Genomic DNA, 18,137 nt, shown 5'->3' on the forward strand with positions numbered 1-18,137 from the left:
TTCTATGCTCTGAAATACCTTTAGTAGTAGTGGTGTTAACTCTTCTCTGAAAGTTTGGTAGAATTCTCCAGTGAAGCCATCCGGGCCAGAGCTTTTTTTGTTGTTGTTGTTGGGAGTTTTTTAATTACCTTTTCAATCTCTTGTTTTGTTATAGGTTTATTTAGTTGTTCTACCTCTATTTGTGTTAGTTTATGTACGTAGTGAGTTTCTAAAAATTTGTTCATTTCCTCTAGGTTTTTAAATTTTTTAGAGTATAATTTTTCATAGTATTCTGTTATGACTCTTTTAACTTCATTTGGGTCTGTTGTAATATCACACATCTCATTTCTTATTCGGGTTATTTGCTTCCTCTCCTATTTTTCTTTTGTTGGTTTGGCCAATGGTTTATTGATTTTGTTGATCTTTCAAAGAACCAGCTTTTGGTCTTGTTAACTCTTTCAATTGTTTTTCTATTCTCTAGTGCCTTTAATTCTGCTCTAATTCTTATTATTTCCTTTCTTCTGGTACCTGAGGGCTTCTTTTGCTGCTCTCTTTCTACTTGTTCCAGTTGACCCTTTCTTCTTTTTGGATGTGTGAATTTATTGCTGTAAACTGACCTCTGAGCACTGCTTTTGCTGTGTCCTAAAGGTTCTGGTAGGATATGTTTCGTTCTCATTTGATTCTATGAATTTATTTATTGCATCCTTAATTTCTTCTATAACCCAATAGTTTTTGAGCAAGGTGTTGTTCAGTTTCCATGTGTTTGATTTTTTTCTCTTGATTTTTCTGTTATTGACTTCTACTTTTATGGCTTTATGGTCAGAAAAGATGCTTTGTAATATTTCAATGCTTTGGATTCTGCTTAGGCTTGCCTTATGGCCTAATATGTGGTCTATTCTGGAGAAAGTTCCATGTGAATTGGAAAATAAAGTATACTTGGCTGGTGTTGGGTACAGTGTTCGGTATATGTCCGTGTGATCAAGTTGGTTGAGTGGTGCATTTAGATCTTCCGTGTCTTTATTGAGCTTCTTTCTTGATGTTCTGTCCTTCACCAAAAATGGTTTGTTGACATCTCCTACTATTATTGTGGAGCTGTCTATCTCTCTTTTCAATGCTGTTAGAGTTTGTTTTATGTATTTTGGAACCCTGTCATTGGGTGCATAAATATTTATTATAGTTATGTCCTCCTGGTGTATTGATCCTTTAATCATTATATAGTGTCCTTCCTTATCCTTTGTGGTGGCTTGTACTTTAAAATCTATTTTGTCAGAGATTAATATTGCCACTGCTGCTGTTTTGTGAGTGTTGTTTGTTTGATATATTTTTTCCATCCTTTGGGTTTCAGTTTGTTTGTATGTCTAAGTCTGAGGTGTGTCTCTTCTAGGCAGCATCTCAATGGGTCGTGTTTTTTATCCATTCTACCACTGTCTGTCTCTTTATTGGTGCATTTAGTCCATTTACATTCAGTGTAGTTACTGATAGGTATGAGTTTAGTGCTGTCATTTTGACGTCTTTTTTGTGTGTATTGTTGACAGTTTCTTTGTTCCCCTTAATTTTCTGTGCGGAGTCATTTTTCTGTATGTATTTTCTTTTTATCTTTTTCATTGTTGCTGATATTTTATTTGCTGAGTCTTTATGTTTTTCTTGTTTTTTATTTTGATGTGTGGGATTGTTAGTTTCCTTTGTAGTTACCTTAATATCTACTCCTATTTTTCTACGTTTAAACCAGTCTTTTATTTCTTTATATCACCTTGACTTCCTCTCCATATGAAAAATCTATGACTACATTTTTTAGTCCTTATTTTTTGTTTTAATGTTGTCATCTTTTACATATGGACAACTCTGTTTCCCTATTTTCAGTGTTTTAGCTTTGATTTATTTTTGTGACTTCCCTATCTGGGTTGATATCTGGTTCTGTGCTGTTCTAGTCTTGGGTTGTTATCTGATGTTACTGACTTTCTACATGGAGGACTCCCTTCAGTACTTCTTGTAATTTTGGTTTGGTTTTTGGAAATTCCCTAACCTTTTGTTTATCTGGTAATGCCCTAATTTCAATCATATTTGAGAGACAGTTTTGCTGGATGTATAATTCTTGGGTGGCAGTTTTTTTTCCTTCAAGGCTTTATATATGTGGTACCATTTCCTTCTTGCCTGCATGTTTTCTACTGAGTAGTCTGAGCTTAGTCTTTTTGACTCTCCTTTGTAGATGACTTTTTGTTTATCTCTAGCCTCTCTTAAAATTCTCTTTGTCTTTGGTTTTGGCAACTTTGATTATAATATGTCCTGGTGACTTTCTTTTGGGATCTACTTTATGTGGGATTAGATGAGCATCTTGGATAGATACCTTCTCATCTTTCAAGATATCAGGGAAGTTTTCTGCCAACAATTCTTCAGCAATTCTCTCTGTATTTTCTGTTATCCCCCCTGTTCTGGTACTCCAATCACTCTAGGTTATTCCTCTTGATAGAGTCCCACACAAATTCTTAGGTTTTCTTCATTTTTTATCTGATATTTCCTCAAATACGTTGGTGTCAAGTGCTTTATCTTCAGTCTCACTAATTCTGACTTCTATTGCCTTAATTCTGCTCCTATGACTTTCTATTGAGTTGTCTAATTCTGAAATTTTATTGTTAATCTTCTGGATTTTTGATTGCTGTCTCTCTATGGATTCTTGCAGCCTATTAAATTTGTCATTATGCTCTTGAATAACCATCTTAAGGTCCTCTATTGCTTTGTCTGTGTTCCTTGGCTTTTTCTCCATTTTGCCTGATCACCCTCCTGATGTCTTGAAGAGTTCTGTATATTAATCTTTTGTATTCTGCCTCCGGTAGTTCCAAGAAGTTATCTTCCTCCAGAAAATTTCTTGATTTCTTTATTTTGGGAGCTTGCTGAAGCCATCATGGTCTGCCTCTTTATGTGAATTTTTATTGATTGTTGTCTCTGGTCTAGCAATAAGTTATTATATTAATTTATTTTATGTTTGCTTAATGTGTCCTGCCTTCTTATTTTGTTTCGTTGTGATATGCCCAAATAGGCTGCTCATGTGAGGTAGTTTGAGTACTGGTGCTTTTGAAGTTCTAATGTCCTGTCACCCAGTGGTTAGATCTGTTAACTAGGTATGTGAGCCCAGGAGTCCATTTACTTTCTTGTATGGATTCAACTCATGTGTCCAGGTAGTCAGTCACCAAGTACGTGGTGCTTGCTCCCACCTATAGTCCTAGATGGGCAGGAGTGATTGGTGTAGGCACTGGTATCTGGCTGCAATAGAAGGTAATGCACTGAGCAAGGCGGGGAGCTAACGGCTGCCACTTAGTGTCTAGGAGGAAAGCATGTCCCTGTTGCCTAGATCACGTAGATGGGTGGGTTTTGCAGCCAGACTATGAGCACCTGTTGGCTATAAGAATTGGGGGGCACCACTTCTTGGATCCCTGTTGCGGGTGGCTAGGTGTCATGGGTTGAGCCACCCATCCTCAGTCCCCTTAGATATGGGTAGGTAAGGACATTGCTTAATGGGCAGAGCAGTGTCAAATATCACAAACCTGCCACTTCACCATATAGTTCACCATACAGTTGAAGTTAGACTTCAGGTATATACCCTGTTGTACTGTGGTAATGAGGGCCTACACTGTTGAAATGAGCCCACATAGATCTATGCAGGAGTGAAAGGCATTCAAAGTCTGTGGAGCCCTTATGCCTGTGCCTAGGCAAAGGAGCTGTGCCTACCCTGCGTTCCTGGCTTAGGCGAGCTGGCAGATTATTTTTTCTGTTAATTTGTTGCCTCTCTAAGACTGGGAGAATGTCTCAGGGCACGTAATATACCCTACTTCTGGCTCAGGGGACTCAACTATCACTGAAGCTCACCCTGGACCCAGTACAGAGTGGCAAGGGGGCAGGTAAATGGGAGAGAAGTTTTTCCCAAAGGGGGTGTATTTTGATCCGCACAGTAGGTCAGACATAAGTACTTATCTATTGCTGATTGAGCACTGCTTTTCACTGATTCTGGATGCCCAAGTAGACTCTCTGCTGCTAGGTCTCTGTGGAAAATGCCTCCTGAGTGCCGCTGCTTGCCTCACCACACATGCGAGCCAATCTGGCCTGAACAGCGCCAACTCCTACTGGGTCAGGTGTAGCAACTCACTGCTGCTTCCAAACCGTCTCTCCCTCCCCCACCACTCAGTCCTACTCCTCAACTTTGCCTTTGATGTTCAGGGCTGCTAGATTGTCATATATAATCTATTCTCTTGTTTTTTCGGGTCTTTGTTGTAAGAGGGATCACAGGAAGCATCTGACTACTCTGCCATCTTGGCCATACCTCCAAGGCTGTAATCTTTACAGAAGCAGATGGCTACGACTTTCTCACAGAGCAATTGGTGGGTTTGAACCACTGATCTTTTGGTTAGCAGCCGACTGCTTAACCACTGTGCCACCAGGTGAACTGGTGAGTAACAGTTCACCCTACAGCTACAAATTATTTACATTTCCACTTGCAAAATTCCCTCACTTCCTCCCATAGCTCCCCACAGTCTCATTGTATTATAGCAACAGCTCAAAAATCTAGAATACTGTCATCTAAATCAGGTCCAGATGAGAATGAGGCTCCTTGGGTGTCGCTTATAAGTACCTGTCCTGCTCCACAGCAGTTTTGAAATCCAGTGGGGAAGTTTTCCATGGCTCTTGGCTCTGCCCTCTAGATTCTCATTTCTATCCTCTGAGTCATCCTGCCTTTCTAATAAAAGTTAACATGTAGGTGATGAGTAATTTTGTCATTTGGTTTCCTGTTTGTTGGCATTTGGGGGTCCAAAGGCTTCTTTTTATTTTATCTTCTTTCTGTCACTTTAAGTCTAAATTGTCAGAGTTTCTTCTAATGTAACTCTCTTAAAACCCTTTTAGGTTTCCTCTTAATCTCACTGGGTTTACTTTCTTTGTCAGAAATGAGTAAGTACAACTCACACTAAAAGGAGGTAGGAATTAGGCTGCACTTTATGAAAGGAGTGTCAAGGAATTTTATTTTATTTTATTTTATTTTATGGATATATATTAAACCACCACACAGCAGGAGAAAAAACATGTTCAACATTAAATAATAAATGCCTAATATTTATATGAGATATTGTACTAAAGGAAGCTGAATAAAACGAGCAGAAGAGAACAAGTTGTTTTTATTTTTTTCTGAAAAGTTCTTTCACATAGGTTGCTAAAGGACAGTGGTTGAGTAATTGGCCAGTCATAAAGTGAACACAGTCTAAGTCTTTCTCTGTCATCCCAATCTCCATTTATCACCATCTTAGTATTTATCACTTTGTCTCCATTTCTGTCTCTGTCTCCTGCTTCCTCTCTGACTGTGTGTCATCATCTCTGTGTCTCTCTAGCTCCATGTCTGTCTCTACCTCTTTTTGCTCTTCTGTGTCTCTATTTGCATCTCTCTTTTTTCTGTCTTTTTCTCTGTTCTCTCAGTCTCTTTCTGCTTCTCTCTGCCTCTGACTCAGTCTTTCTCAATCAAGCCAAGATCTTCTTTGTACTCCATGGACCATTCAGATGCAGTTCTGGTCAGCTGAGTAAAGAATAGTTATAGTAAGTTATTTCTAGGCAAAAGTTAGTGAACAACTACTATATTTTTATGCAAATAATGTGCGCCTTCTATTTTTGTTTGCCAACCTCACCCTAGCCCCACAAGGAATTTTCATAAACACTGCTATGCCAATTTTTTTTTGCACCTTGCTGTAATAAATTAACACAGCACACTTACGAAAATACCTCACAGGGGGAGGGCACAGTTGGCAGGAAAACATAGAAAGCATGCATTATTTGCATAAAATACAGTAGATGGCCAAAGCTACAATGCTTTCCAAATTCAGCAGTATATGCCTGTGATTGTCCGCATGACTACTCTGCTGTTTTGAAAGAACAAGACCGGAAGTACTAGCAGAGAGCAACAGCATGGAAAAGTCATCCGTTTTCTTTAAGATCCTGTATAAGATTCATCATTGAAGCTTAACCATCTTTTGGTCCTCTTAACAAATTGCCAACACTGTATCGTTAAACTTTTTATGTTGGCTTTTGGAAATTATCTAGAGTTTTCTGTAAGTATGACCACGCCTTTAGGTTTATCCAAGACAATGCCAGTTTATGACAGTCGTCCTGACATCCCATATGTTAGTTGCCCTATTCATAATTTAAAATGTTATGATTTAGATGGTGAATGATATGATCATGCTTTATTAGTAACCAGAGTTCCTACAGACTAATGTGTAGTCATTGACTAAATGTCCACTTCATTACACTGTAAACAATTGTAAAGTGTACAATTCATTTAAAAGTTGTATTTTAAAGATTAGCTATAGTCAGTAAAAAAGAAAAAATGGGTCACTAGAATATAATTATTTGTCGTTAGGTGCTGTCGAGTCACTTTCGACTCATAGCGACCTGATGTACAATAAAATGAAACACCGCCTAGTCTTGCGCCATTCTCACAATCATTGCTATGTTTGAGTCCATTGTCGCAGCCACTGTGTCAATTCATCTCATTGAAGTTCTTCCTATTTTTTGATCACCTTCTACTTTACCAAGCTTGATGTCCATCTCTAGGAACTGGTCCCTCTTGGTAACATGTCCAAAGTACTTGAGATGAAGTCTCACCATCCTCACTTCAAAGGAGCATTCTGGCTTCTTCCAAGACAGATTTATCCATTCCTCTGGTAATCCATGGTATATTCAATAGTCTTCGTCAACACCATGATTCAAAGGCATCAATTCTTCTTTGATCTTCCTTTTTCACTGTCCAGCTTTCACATGCATGTGAGGCAATTGAAAATACCATGGCTTGGGTCAGGCGCACCTTAGTTATCAAAGTGAATTTTTTTTCTTTTTAACGCGTTGCAGAGGTCTTTTGCAGCAGATTTGCTCAATGCAATATGTTGTTTGATTTCTTGACTGCTGCTTCCATGGGCATTGATTGTTGATTAATAGGGGCATATTGAAGGCAACGTTTGTAATGAAATGACTTGGAACTTGGGAATCACAAAGAACTGGCTTCAATCTAAGTTCTGCTATGTTTGGTTGTCGGATCTTGGCAAAGTACCTTAAACTGATTTAGCCAGCCTGTTCTCATCTGTATCACAGGATTAATAAAAGTGCCAGCTTTCAGTGTCTCATGGGAGTGTTAAGAGGTTCAAATGAAATATCACATACACAGCTCCTGGCTTACTGAAGACACTAGATAATGTTTTCTCCCACTTCTCAGTGGATGCTGGGAGAAACGGGTTTGAGGCTTAGCACACAAAGCAAAAAAGAATATTTCCAAAAATAACAGCAGTGCCTTTTTTGATGCAGCAGTAATAAACCATCCCCCCACACAAATTACCATCTTAAGTGTTACCTCTGTAGTAATAATTTTATCATAAATATGAGTCAAGCCTAAACCTACTATAATATTTATTTTCCTCAAGCTAATACAAATATCTCATTTATATATATGTAAATATATATTATTTTAAGTATTTCTAATAGTTAAATCTTTTAACTTCAAATTTTCCTTTGAGATAAATCAACGATGTATTTAAAATCAGAAAGCTAAATACAATAAAGTGAGGTTGACTTTTCTGATGACAAAAGAACAAGAATAGTATTTATGAATTGAATTTTAATAAAATTTGGGATGTTAAATTTCATTTTTTTGATCAAACAGTATTTCTTTATTATATAATCAATCTTTCTGCACCCCCACACTTCCTCTACATTAACTAGCATACATTTTAGGTGTACCGTGTGCTAGTAGATCAGAAGTAGATCACCAGGACTTTCTTCCTAGTCTGTGTTGGTCTGTAAGCTCTGCTACACCCTGTCCACCATAGATGACCCTGTTGATATCTGAAATATCAGTGACATAGCTTCCAGCATCATAGCAATACTTAACCTATCACACTACAACAAACTGACAGACGGGTGATAGATACGAACTATAAGCCTATTTAAAAAATAGACATACTAGTGGATTTTCAACTAGAGAAAAATGTATTTGCTAGCTCCAGTATCCAAGTCATTTCTAATGAATGAGCTTATCATTGATTCAAAGGGGGACACAGATGGGATCACAATGCCTCTGAATCTCCTGGTGATTTTTGTCATGGTTACTGATCCACAGGAAGACACCATGTCTGTTAAAACATTATTAGCCACTTTCCTCCACCAGTCATCCACAGGCTTAGGATCTAAGAAGAAAAACATTGTCCATAATTCAAAAACATAGGATGGAAGTGAACAGGGCTGTGAATTATGGAGTAGGAACCTTTATTCCCAAGCAAAGACACTGGAAAGATTAGTTTTTGCTCTCAGGTACACATAGGAAGGGAAAAAAAAAGAGGAAGACAGGCATGATTCTCATTATGGTGAAATTACCAATTCTATTACCATCATCAGTACTTGTTGAATTTATAATTCATGACCCATCACTCACCACTGAAACTTGACGTTTATATGTAATGGCATTTCTTATGTAACAGATGGTGAAAAATGACCACTGATATATACCACTATTGAGATCTGGAGGGTCAGAAGAATGGAGTAACTATGATGGGGTAATTTGTTTTCAATAATGTCAGACTTTGTAAGATGAAACGTTTCCCTTTGATAAAAAATGAACGCATTTTCATCCAGCTTTATAACAATTAAATTGGCCTACTCTTTCAGTATTGCTTTATTTCATGAGTTTTAAAGTGCTAGCATACTAGTAGTTTGTTTTAACTTCTAGATGCAGGACTGAGGGCATTGACTTAGTCTTGATTTCTTAGTCAATATGTTTGTGAATAGAGAATAGGGTGCAGAGATTTAGGTAGCCAATTAATTTGTTAATCTGTCCATTGAAGGTGCCAACAAATAATAATTAAACTAATTAATAAATGAGTGAGATTAATCACTCAATAAATATATATTGAGTACCTAATATATGCAATACATTGTGCTAGGTGTTAATGATCAAAATAGGATAATATGCTTTCTCATCTCTTTTAGGTATCTTTGCTCAAATACAACCCTAATAAGGCGCTCCCTGGCCACCATATTAAAAATTACAAATACCTCCCTCCATGCTGTGTCCCCCATCCCTTTTTAATACCAGAAGTCACTAGGCGATATCCCTATCTTATTTTCTCCATAGCATTTAATGTCATCTGACATAATTTATATTTTTCTATGTATTTTTATTAGTTGACTTTTGCCCACTACAGAGTAAGGTCCATGAAAGTAAGAATTTTTATCTGTTTTGTTCAGTGCATTATTCCCAGTACCTGAAACTGGGCCTAACACATAATTGACATAACTGAAATGTCCTCAGTCTCAGACACTTTGCTGGTTGGCCCACCTTCACCTCCAATTTTCTTTTAGCTTTCTCCCTAATTCTGTCAGTATCATCCTTAGCAGAGTGCCTTCACAGACAGCTATCCATTTAGGGGTTGTGGGGACGGGAGTGCTTCACACACTGTGAGGAAGCATACCGTACTCACTTTAAATGCATCTACTAATTTTAGACATGCAGCATATCTGCACATTATGAGACCTTCATAAAAGATACCTAGTCTGATTTCCTGCTTTCAGTATTTACTGATTAAAAGCCTTTTTTGTATCAGGTACTGCGTGAGCTGCTGGGTAAAGAGTAGTGAACAAGAAAGATATGGTTTCTGATTTCATGATATGGTTGGTTATAAGCTTACCATCTCATTATTTATTTTCTAGTTGCCCCATTTATTTTTTGTTTCTCTATTCCTCTGTCCTTGCCTTCTTTTGGGATAATTAAAAATTTTTGATATTCCATTTTAATTTTTTTAATAATTTATTTTATTTTTTTGTTGTTGAGAATATACATGGCAGAACATACACCAATTCAACAATTTCCACATGTACAATTCAGTGACATTGATTACATTCTTCAAGTTGTGCAACCATTCTCACTGTCCCTTTCTGAATTATTCTTCCCTATTAACATAAACTAAACATCCTATCTAATCTTTCGAGTTGCTGTTGTCAGTTTGATCCCATATATAGATAATTCTTAAAAGAACACAGTGTTCAAGGCAGACATTCTTACTAGTTAAGCTAAGCTATTGTTTGGTTTTAAGAAGATTTCAGGAGATATTTTGGCTTAAGATTTAAAGAATATCTTAGGACAATAGTTTTGGGGGGTTTATCCAGCCTCCATGGATCCAGAAGGTCTGTATTCCATGAGAATTTGAAATTCTGTTCTGCATTTTCTCCCTTTTGATCAGGATTTTTCTACAGAATCTTTGATCAAAATGTTCGGTAATGGTAGCCAGGCAGCATCCAGTTCTGGCCTCATGGTCCGCTGATAGGGATATACCCAAGATACTTGGAAAGAGCAACACAAACAGACGTATGTACACCAATGTTCACTGAAGCATTATTCACATTAGCCAAAACGTGGAAACAACCTAAATACTCATCAGCAGATTAATGGATAAATGAAATGAGGTACATGTATACAATGGAATACTATTCAGCCAAAAAGAGAAATAAAGTATTGATACAGGCTGCAACATGGATGGAGCTTGAAGACATTATGCTGAGTGAAATAAATCAATCATAAAAGGACAAATATTGTATGACTTCACTTATATAAAAAGACAAGAACAAGTAAATTTATATAGATCAAAGTTTATTAGTGGTTACCAGGGGTGGGAGGAAGGGGAGAAGGGGAGATTGTTTCTTATGGAGCACTGAGGTTCATTTCATGGTGATAGAAAAATCGCATTGATTAAGGGTAGAGTTGCGCAGCCAATTAATATAATTGCTGTCAATAGGTTATACAACCGTAAAAAATTGAATTGGCAAAAGTTGTGTGATATATTTACAATAACAACAACAAAAAGATCAGCTGCTGAGGCTGCTTATGTACAACAAAACACCTCATGATATTTGATTTCTTGGTTTGAGGTTTAGGGTCATGCTTTCATGAGACGTACCAGTTAATTGGTTTAATACTGTATCATGTTTAGTGCTTCTGTTCTGTCTCCTAGTTCGTTGCATAGTACCTGGTATCTTAAAACCTTGCAAGCAGCCATCCAAGAAGTAACAATTGGTCTCTCTTTGCTTGGAGCAAGGGAAGAAGGAGAGTCAGGAATGTTGCCGTTGTTGTGTGCCTTTGAGTCAATTCTGACTCATAGTGACCCTATAGAACAAAGCAGAACTGCCCCACAGGGTTTCCAAGGCTGTAATCTTTATAGAAGAAAACTACCACATCTTTGTGCCATGGGGCTGCTGGTGGATTCGAACCACCCACTTTCCCATTAGCAGCTGAAGGCTTAATCACTGTGCCACCAGGGCAACTTCAGAGGAAAAAGTGAAATGTGTGTCTGATTGCCTCCAGGAATAATTGCCTGCTCTGTTGGCTTTTTGACTATCTCTTCTCTTATTGTTTTTAATTGTTCCTGAGCATCTAGAGACCGCAATAGATATCCTTCATTTACAACAGACAGCTAAGAGTTAGTATTGTACTACTTTGTATAAAATGTCACATACTTACAACAGTAAAGTGCCCTTTCCCTTCCCCCACCTTTTATGTTATTGTTATCAGAAATTTTAAATCTACAAATATAATAAACTCCACAATATATGTTTTTGCTTTAAACAAAGAAATTTAGAGAGCAAAACAAGTTGATCTTATATATTTACTCACGTATTTTCAATGTCATTGTTCTTTATTCATACCAATAGGTACAAGTTTCCATCTGGTAGTAACAAATTCCTTTAGCATTTCTTGTAATTCAGATCTATTAACCACTAATTCTCTAAGCTTTAGTTTATTTGAACATATCTTTCTTTCATCTTCATTCTTAAAAAAACTATTTTCACTGAATAAAGAATTATGGGTTAATAATCTTTATTTCCACCTTCCTGCGGGATTTTAAAGATGTTATTCCACTGTTTTCTGTCTTCTATTGTTTCTGAAGACAGACCATTCTCATAATGTACATAATGTCTTTTTTTTTTTCCTAATTATTTTTAAAAAGGTTTTTCTCTTTATTTTTGGTTTTCAACAGCTTGACTATGATTTCGTTATTTGAGATTGTTTTTGTATTTATCTTGGTTGGTTTTCAACAAGTTTTTGCACATATAAATTGATATTTTTCACAAAATTTAGTACATTTTTGTCATTATTTCTTTAAATTTTCCTCCTTTGCTTCTCTTCTCCGATTACACTTACGTCAACCTGCTTTCTATTGTTTCGCAGGTCACTAAGGCTCTGGGTTTGTTTGTTTGTTTCTTGTTGTGTTGATCCCTTTTTCTCTTTATTATTCAGATTGTATAATTTACTTTTTTGATTTCTTTTCAAGCTAATGACCCTTTCTTCAGTAGTTCCCAGTCTGCAGTTAGTCTCATCTGATGTATTTTGCTTTTCGTTTCTATACTCGTCACTGGGTTCCTTTTTGTTCTTTTAAACTCTCTGTTGAAATTCTCCACCTGTTTACTTATTACGGCCATCTGTTTCTTTAAAGTCATTTTCTGATGATTCCAACATCAGTGTCATCTTAGGGTCTGGCTCCATTGACTGTTTGTTGGTTTTTTTCCTTGGTAACAGGTCACATTTTTCTACCTGTCTGGTAATTTTTGATAGTATGTTGGACACTGTGAGGATGCATTGTAGAGTTCTGGATTATGTTGACTTCCTTTAAAGTGGGTTTAATAATGTAATTAGGCATTACAGAGTTATTAGCAGTTCCTTTTGGTTCTGCCAGCTTTGGTTTTATTCTTTTTTAGAAGAAGTTAATTTTGATTTTATACTTAATTATATGGTTTGTTCTTGCTCTGAGACATGGTCCTTACTTCTAAGACATGCCTTTCTGAGAAATTTCAGGGTTGCTCAGTGCAGTTTTGTTCTGTTCTGCTTTTTTCTCTCCTTCCCCCTGCCATGAGCCATAACTCTAACATCTCCCAGAATTGTAAGATTTCTGATATCTTCATTCATTTCTTAGTCATATAGAAGCTTATGTCTGCCAAATACTGTAGAGACTGGCCCTGAACATACGTAGCCCAAATCTTGGAAAATAACCCACAATTAATTCTGATACAGATACCACCACCAGTTTTCTCTTCTATATTACCATACCCTGCAAATCCCAGCCACTTAAGGAGCCTTAAAGAATTCCAATAACCTTAGTTCACCGAGTGTTGGCCTCCTTTAACCAGGGAAAGAACATGCCCCCATACAGAGAGCTAAGAAGATTGTGGGGCTCACTTCTTGTGTTTCCCTTCTCTTAAGGATTACAGTTCTATACTGCATATTGTTCAACGCTTAAAAAGTTGCCTCATATATTTTTTCCAATTATATGGTTGCTTCCAGGGGGATGGTAAGTCTAATAACAATTACTCAGTGAAAACTTAAAGTATAGCTCCTTCTAGCTTACATTACAGTAGGAAAGACATATATCAAATACCTAATCAACCACAACAATGGGCTCAAACATAGCAATGATTGTGAGGATAGTGGTGCAGGACTAGACAAAGTTTTGTTCTGCTGTGCATGTGGTTGTTATAAGTCAGAACCAACTCAATGGCACCTAACAACGACAACAACAATAGTATTACTAATTGTTTTGTTTATATTTGTGATAAGTGCTATTAAGGAGAAACATAGGAAGGTGTGGGAACATATGACAGATGGACGTAATCTAGTTTGGTGAGTCACGTAAGATTTCCCTAAGGAAATGATTATTGAACTGCAATTTTAATGATGAACAAGAATTAACTAGACAAAGAGGAGGTAAAACAAATGTTCCAGATGGAGAAAATAATGTGCAAAAGCCCTGAGGTAGGAGGGAATATGGTATAACTGGAAAAAAAAAAGATTGAACATTTGTTGAGAGTGTACTGTGTGACAGTCACTGTGCTAAATGATTTATGTATTTTCTCATTTGACCTGAATAACTTTATAAGGTTGATAGTATACTAATCCATTTTACTGATGAGAAAACAGATTCACAGAGATTAATTAACTCTACCTAAGGTCGCATGGCACTGTGATTTGAATCTAAGCAGTTTGCCTCCATCGTATGAATTTTCAACTGCTACACTTGAAGAGTAGGATATTCTGAGAGCAGAGAGAGGGGAGAGCAAGGCACGCACAAAAATCCATGATGCCCAAATCTTGCCTTCCAGAAGCTTATGATCTCATTGAAGAGGAAACACCAAAGAAGCGAAGTAGCAACCATATTCAATTTTCATTTTAAATGTACGTCTAAAAGCGTCCTTTAAACTATATTTTGGCAACCAAGATCCTTTGGTATAAATCCCTTTGTTTTATAAAGAAAAGACAGAGAACTGAAGAAATTCAGTGAGCTGTACAACGTAGCTCAGCTTGAAATAATAAACAGGGACTAAAATCTCAGACTTCTAACTCCTGATTAGAAAGGGCAACCTACGTATTTTGTAGTCCAAAGAGCAGTTCAAAACGATGCTCTGGGGCACAGCATGATTAACCACCAAATTGGGGTGGAGTGGGGCTGACTTTACAATTTATGCATACTGGGAAAGCAGGACGCTGTCTCTACCACACTCTGGCCAGAAGGTCCCGGAAACTCTCAGAGAGAATGCAGACTTGACAGAGAAGAAGAATTTAAAGGAAAGGGAGAAAATTAAGCAACTGGCAAATATTTCTCGAGTGTCTGCCATGTGCCAGTTTTAGGGATGATCGTAGAGTTTGGCTAGCCACAGAGAAATCAAATCTGAAATAAAAGGAGTTGGATAAGAGGTGGAACTAACGTCTCTCTTCTCCTTTAGGTGGCTGGTAGAATCTTTCTCTTTCTAATTCCCAGTCAGAATAGGGTCTCAAGTCACAATAGTGTGATACCCAGAACAATGGAGTACAATACCTGGAACAAGACAAAAGACAGAGCAGAGAAGGAAGCCATCCTCTTTTTCCTCAGGCAAGCTGAAGAGACAACAGAAATAGTTTACCACAGGAAATTGCATATGAACTGAGTTTTACAGGCTGTGTGAGGATCTTGACGTTCATAATGGAAGAAGAGCCCTCCAGACTGAGGGAGTAGCATATGCACATTGTGTGGTTTGAAATGACATGAATTGAAGGAGCAGGACACCCTGCTTGGGGAGCTAAGGCAAAATAATCCTGATGTCCCTGAGAAGTTTACAAAGGACATGTGCATAAATGTACGAGCCCTTCTAAATGCAGACAGGCAAAGCAAACTAAAGGATCTGTTTTATGCAAACCATACATATATAAGCCCAGAATTCAAAAAATTTTACTTGGATGCTATGAGGTCATTGGTGGTCCAGTGGTAGGATTCTCGCCTTCCAAGCAGAAGACCTGTGTTCAATTCCTGGTCAGTGCACCTCATGTGCAGCCACCACCCATCTGTCAATTGAGGCTTGCTTGTTGCTATGATGCTGAGCAGATTTCAATAGAGCTTCCAGACTAAGACAGACTAGGAAGAAAGGGCTGGCAATTTACTTTGAAAATCAGCCAGTGAAAACCCTATGAATCACAATGGTCTGATTTACAAATAATCATGGGGATGGAGCAGGACTTGGCAGCTTGTAGTTTAGTTATACATGAGGTCACCACGAGTTGAGGGCCAACTCAAAATCAACTAACAACCTCACTTAGATATTAATCTAGGAAATGAAATCAGTTCTCCTTAGGTATCCAAAGTGAATTTATTCACTTATTTTCAGACATTTATTGATCTCTTTTTATGTGCTAGACCCTCAACCAGCACTTAGGGTATCAAGTGAATAAACAATGTCCTCATTAAGCTTATATTAGAGTTGGGGAGTTAGATCATAGACAAATAAATGAGTAACTAAAATAATTTTGCATAGTAAAAAATGCCAGGAATAAGGCAAAGCAGGGTAAGGGTATAGAGAGCTGCATGAAGGGGCAGAGGATGCGGTTGCTGCTTTCTGAAAGGATGGGGCAGGAAAGGACTCTGGAAGGAAGCAACCAGAATGAGAAGCAAGCCATCAGGTGAGGCTCTAGAGAGCATGTCATGCTTAATAAGTGCCCAGGCTGGAAGAGGGGCCCACTTTGTGAGTTCCAGCAAAGGCCGAGGGTAGTGTCACCCAAGGGAGAACCACAGGGAGAGCGGTCAGAAATGCTGTAGGAAGGTGAGGCAGGGCCAGATCTTGCAGGGACTTGGAGTTTATGGTAGCAAGGGTGGGTTTTTCCCAAGGATACATGAAACTTTTGGAGGACATTGAGCAAGGAAATGATCTGATTTGATTTACGTATTTACTAGTTCACTCTGTCACCCCGCAAGAGAAATTATCAGGTTTTTTAGTCAGTGGACACTGACGGTGTTGTTGCACAGCCCCAAAGGGAAATCAATCAGTAGCCTTTAGTCAGGACATTTTATAATTCCAGCAGAATTAGAAAAGGAATAAGTGGTACATTTGCCAGGTTTGTATTATAAACACAGTCTAACCTTGATTTGGGGGGCAGTGGTGGATTAGTGGTAGAATTCTCACCTTCCATGTGGGAGACCTAGGTTTGATTCCTGGCCAGTGCATCTCGTATGCAGACATCACCGTCTGTCAGTGGAAGCTTGCATGTTACTATTATGCTACACAGATTTCAGTGGAGCTTCTAGACTAAAACAGACTAGGAAGAAAGGCCTGGAGGTCTACTTCTGAAATTACAGCCAACGAAAACCCTATGGATCACAACAGTCAAAGGTAGATTGACCAGGAAGCACAGTATGCGTTGGTTTACAGTAAGCAAGGTACACACAGGCTTAATTGTATTTACTTACTAATCGGAAGTGCACAATTTCACATGGGTTTCACCACATCTTTTGCTTTTGCTTTATATTTGACACCTTCCAGACTGATTTGGGGGAGGCAATATGTGTCAACATGCAATTTCAGGCTTTCTGTGTACTCAGAGTGAATAAGATGGTGCTGAGTGGGACAGGTGTGGTTCCTGACACCGGCAGTAGGTTCAGTTGCTTGCTAGCTAGCCTAAACCCATTGCCGCTGAGTTGATTACTACTCAGAGCAACCTGTGGGACAGAGTAGGGCCTCCAAGGCTGTAATCTCTACATGAGCAGACTGCCACATCCTTCTCGCACAGAGTGGCTGGTAGGTTTGAACCTCTGACCTTTCTGTTAGCAGCCAAGCACTTAACCACTGCACCACCAGGGCTCACTTTCTAGCTTGGCTACCCAGTCGGTATTGCTTTTCCTTGAGTTCCCACCTCCCCCAACTATCTGAAGTCATAGATACTGCTGTCTCTTCCCGGGTTAGCAGTTCGTAAACACACCTGGCTTCTTTTGGAATTAACTCCGCTTGAATCAGCCCATTCATTAACGTTCACAGGTAAAAATACAAAGGACTGTCACATCTCTAGGCATGACACTATATGCTAATGAAGCCGCATATCAAGGACATCTATTTTCTCACTTTCAGGGAAGGCAAAGGTACTAACAGATAATTGTGATGTGAATGATTTATGTGGAGCGTCTGTCTCCTCTATAATCAGATATGAGCCTTAATGGAAACAGAACATTGTCATACGGGCCTTTCGCGCTGGTTTGAATATTGAAATTTCAATCTAGCTAAGTCTTTTCATGGTATTTTATTCCCTATCTTAGGCAAAAAAAAGGAAAAAAACCTAACACCCTCCAAATTTACTTTAATTTTCAATAGATTTACTTGCATGATTCTGTTTTTACTTGTCTAATCATTCTTTTTAATACAATATAACCGGGAAAGGGTTGGAGAAAAAAAGGATTGTTTTTCCTTTTGGGGTTCCAACCCATTGCCTGTGAATGCCTGAGCGGATGGCTGCATTCTCTGTCCTGCCTGCCCGCTTCCTCTGACAATCCGTGCAGCATGCCCGACCGAGTTTCTCCTCACAGACGGCGTTAACAGAAGTGGTCCTGTATTTTCTAGGTTTCCTCTACACTCAGAGCAGCACCAAGCGCAGCATTAAAGAGCGGCTCATGAAGCTCTTGCCCTGCTCAGCTGCCAAAACATCATCTCCTGCTATTCCAAGCAAGTTTGTTTGTTTGTCTTCCCCCACTGTTCTGTTTAGGTCTGCATATATTACAGTCCTCTGCTTCTGAAAAGAATCAATATTTTATATTCTGAAAAACCAACTCTATTGATGTATTGAAGAACTTTGGTGCAATTAT

General features: G+C 38.2%; 1 protein-coding gene across 4 annotated transcripts in view; it reads left to right on the plus strand.

The window, feature by feature from the left end:
* The window catches only part of KCNIP4 (potassium voltage-gated channel interacting protein 4), a 1,128,609-nt gene that overhangs the window by 917,726 nt on the left and 192,746 nt on the right, over positions 1-18,137 (plus strand). The window contains exon 1 of one of the 4 annotated variants that reach the window (XM_004375144.3): positions 17,902-17,997. The exons of the other annotated variants lie outside the window; for them this stretch is intronic. Coding sequence (XP_004375201.1) covers positions 17,946-17,997 — 52 coding nt within the window. The 5' untranslated portion in view covers positions 17,902-17,945. Of the gene's footprint in view, positions 1-17,901; positions 17,998-18,137 lie in introns of those variants that run through there. 4 annotated transcript variants of the gene reach the window in all.

Source organism: Trichechus manatus, unplaced genomic scaffold (genome assembly GCF_000243295.1).
Source record: "Trichechus manatus latirostris isolate Lorelei unplaced genomic scaffold, TriManLat1.0 scaffold00034, whole genome shotgun sequence".
Classification (NCBI taxonomy): domain Eukaryota; kingdom Metazoa; phylum Chordata; class Mammalia; order Sirenia; family Trichechidae; genus Trichechus; species Trichechus manatus.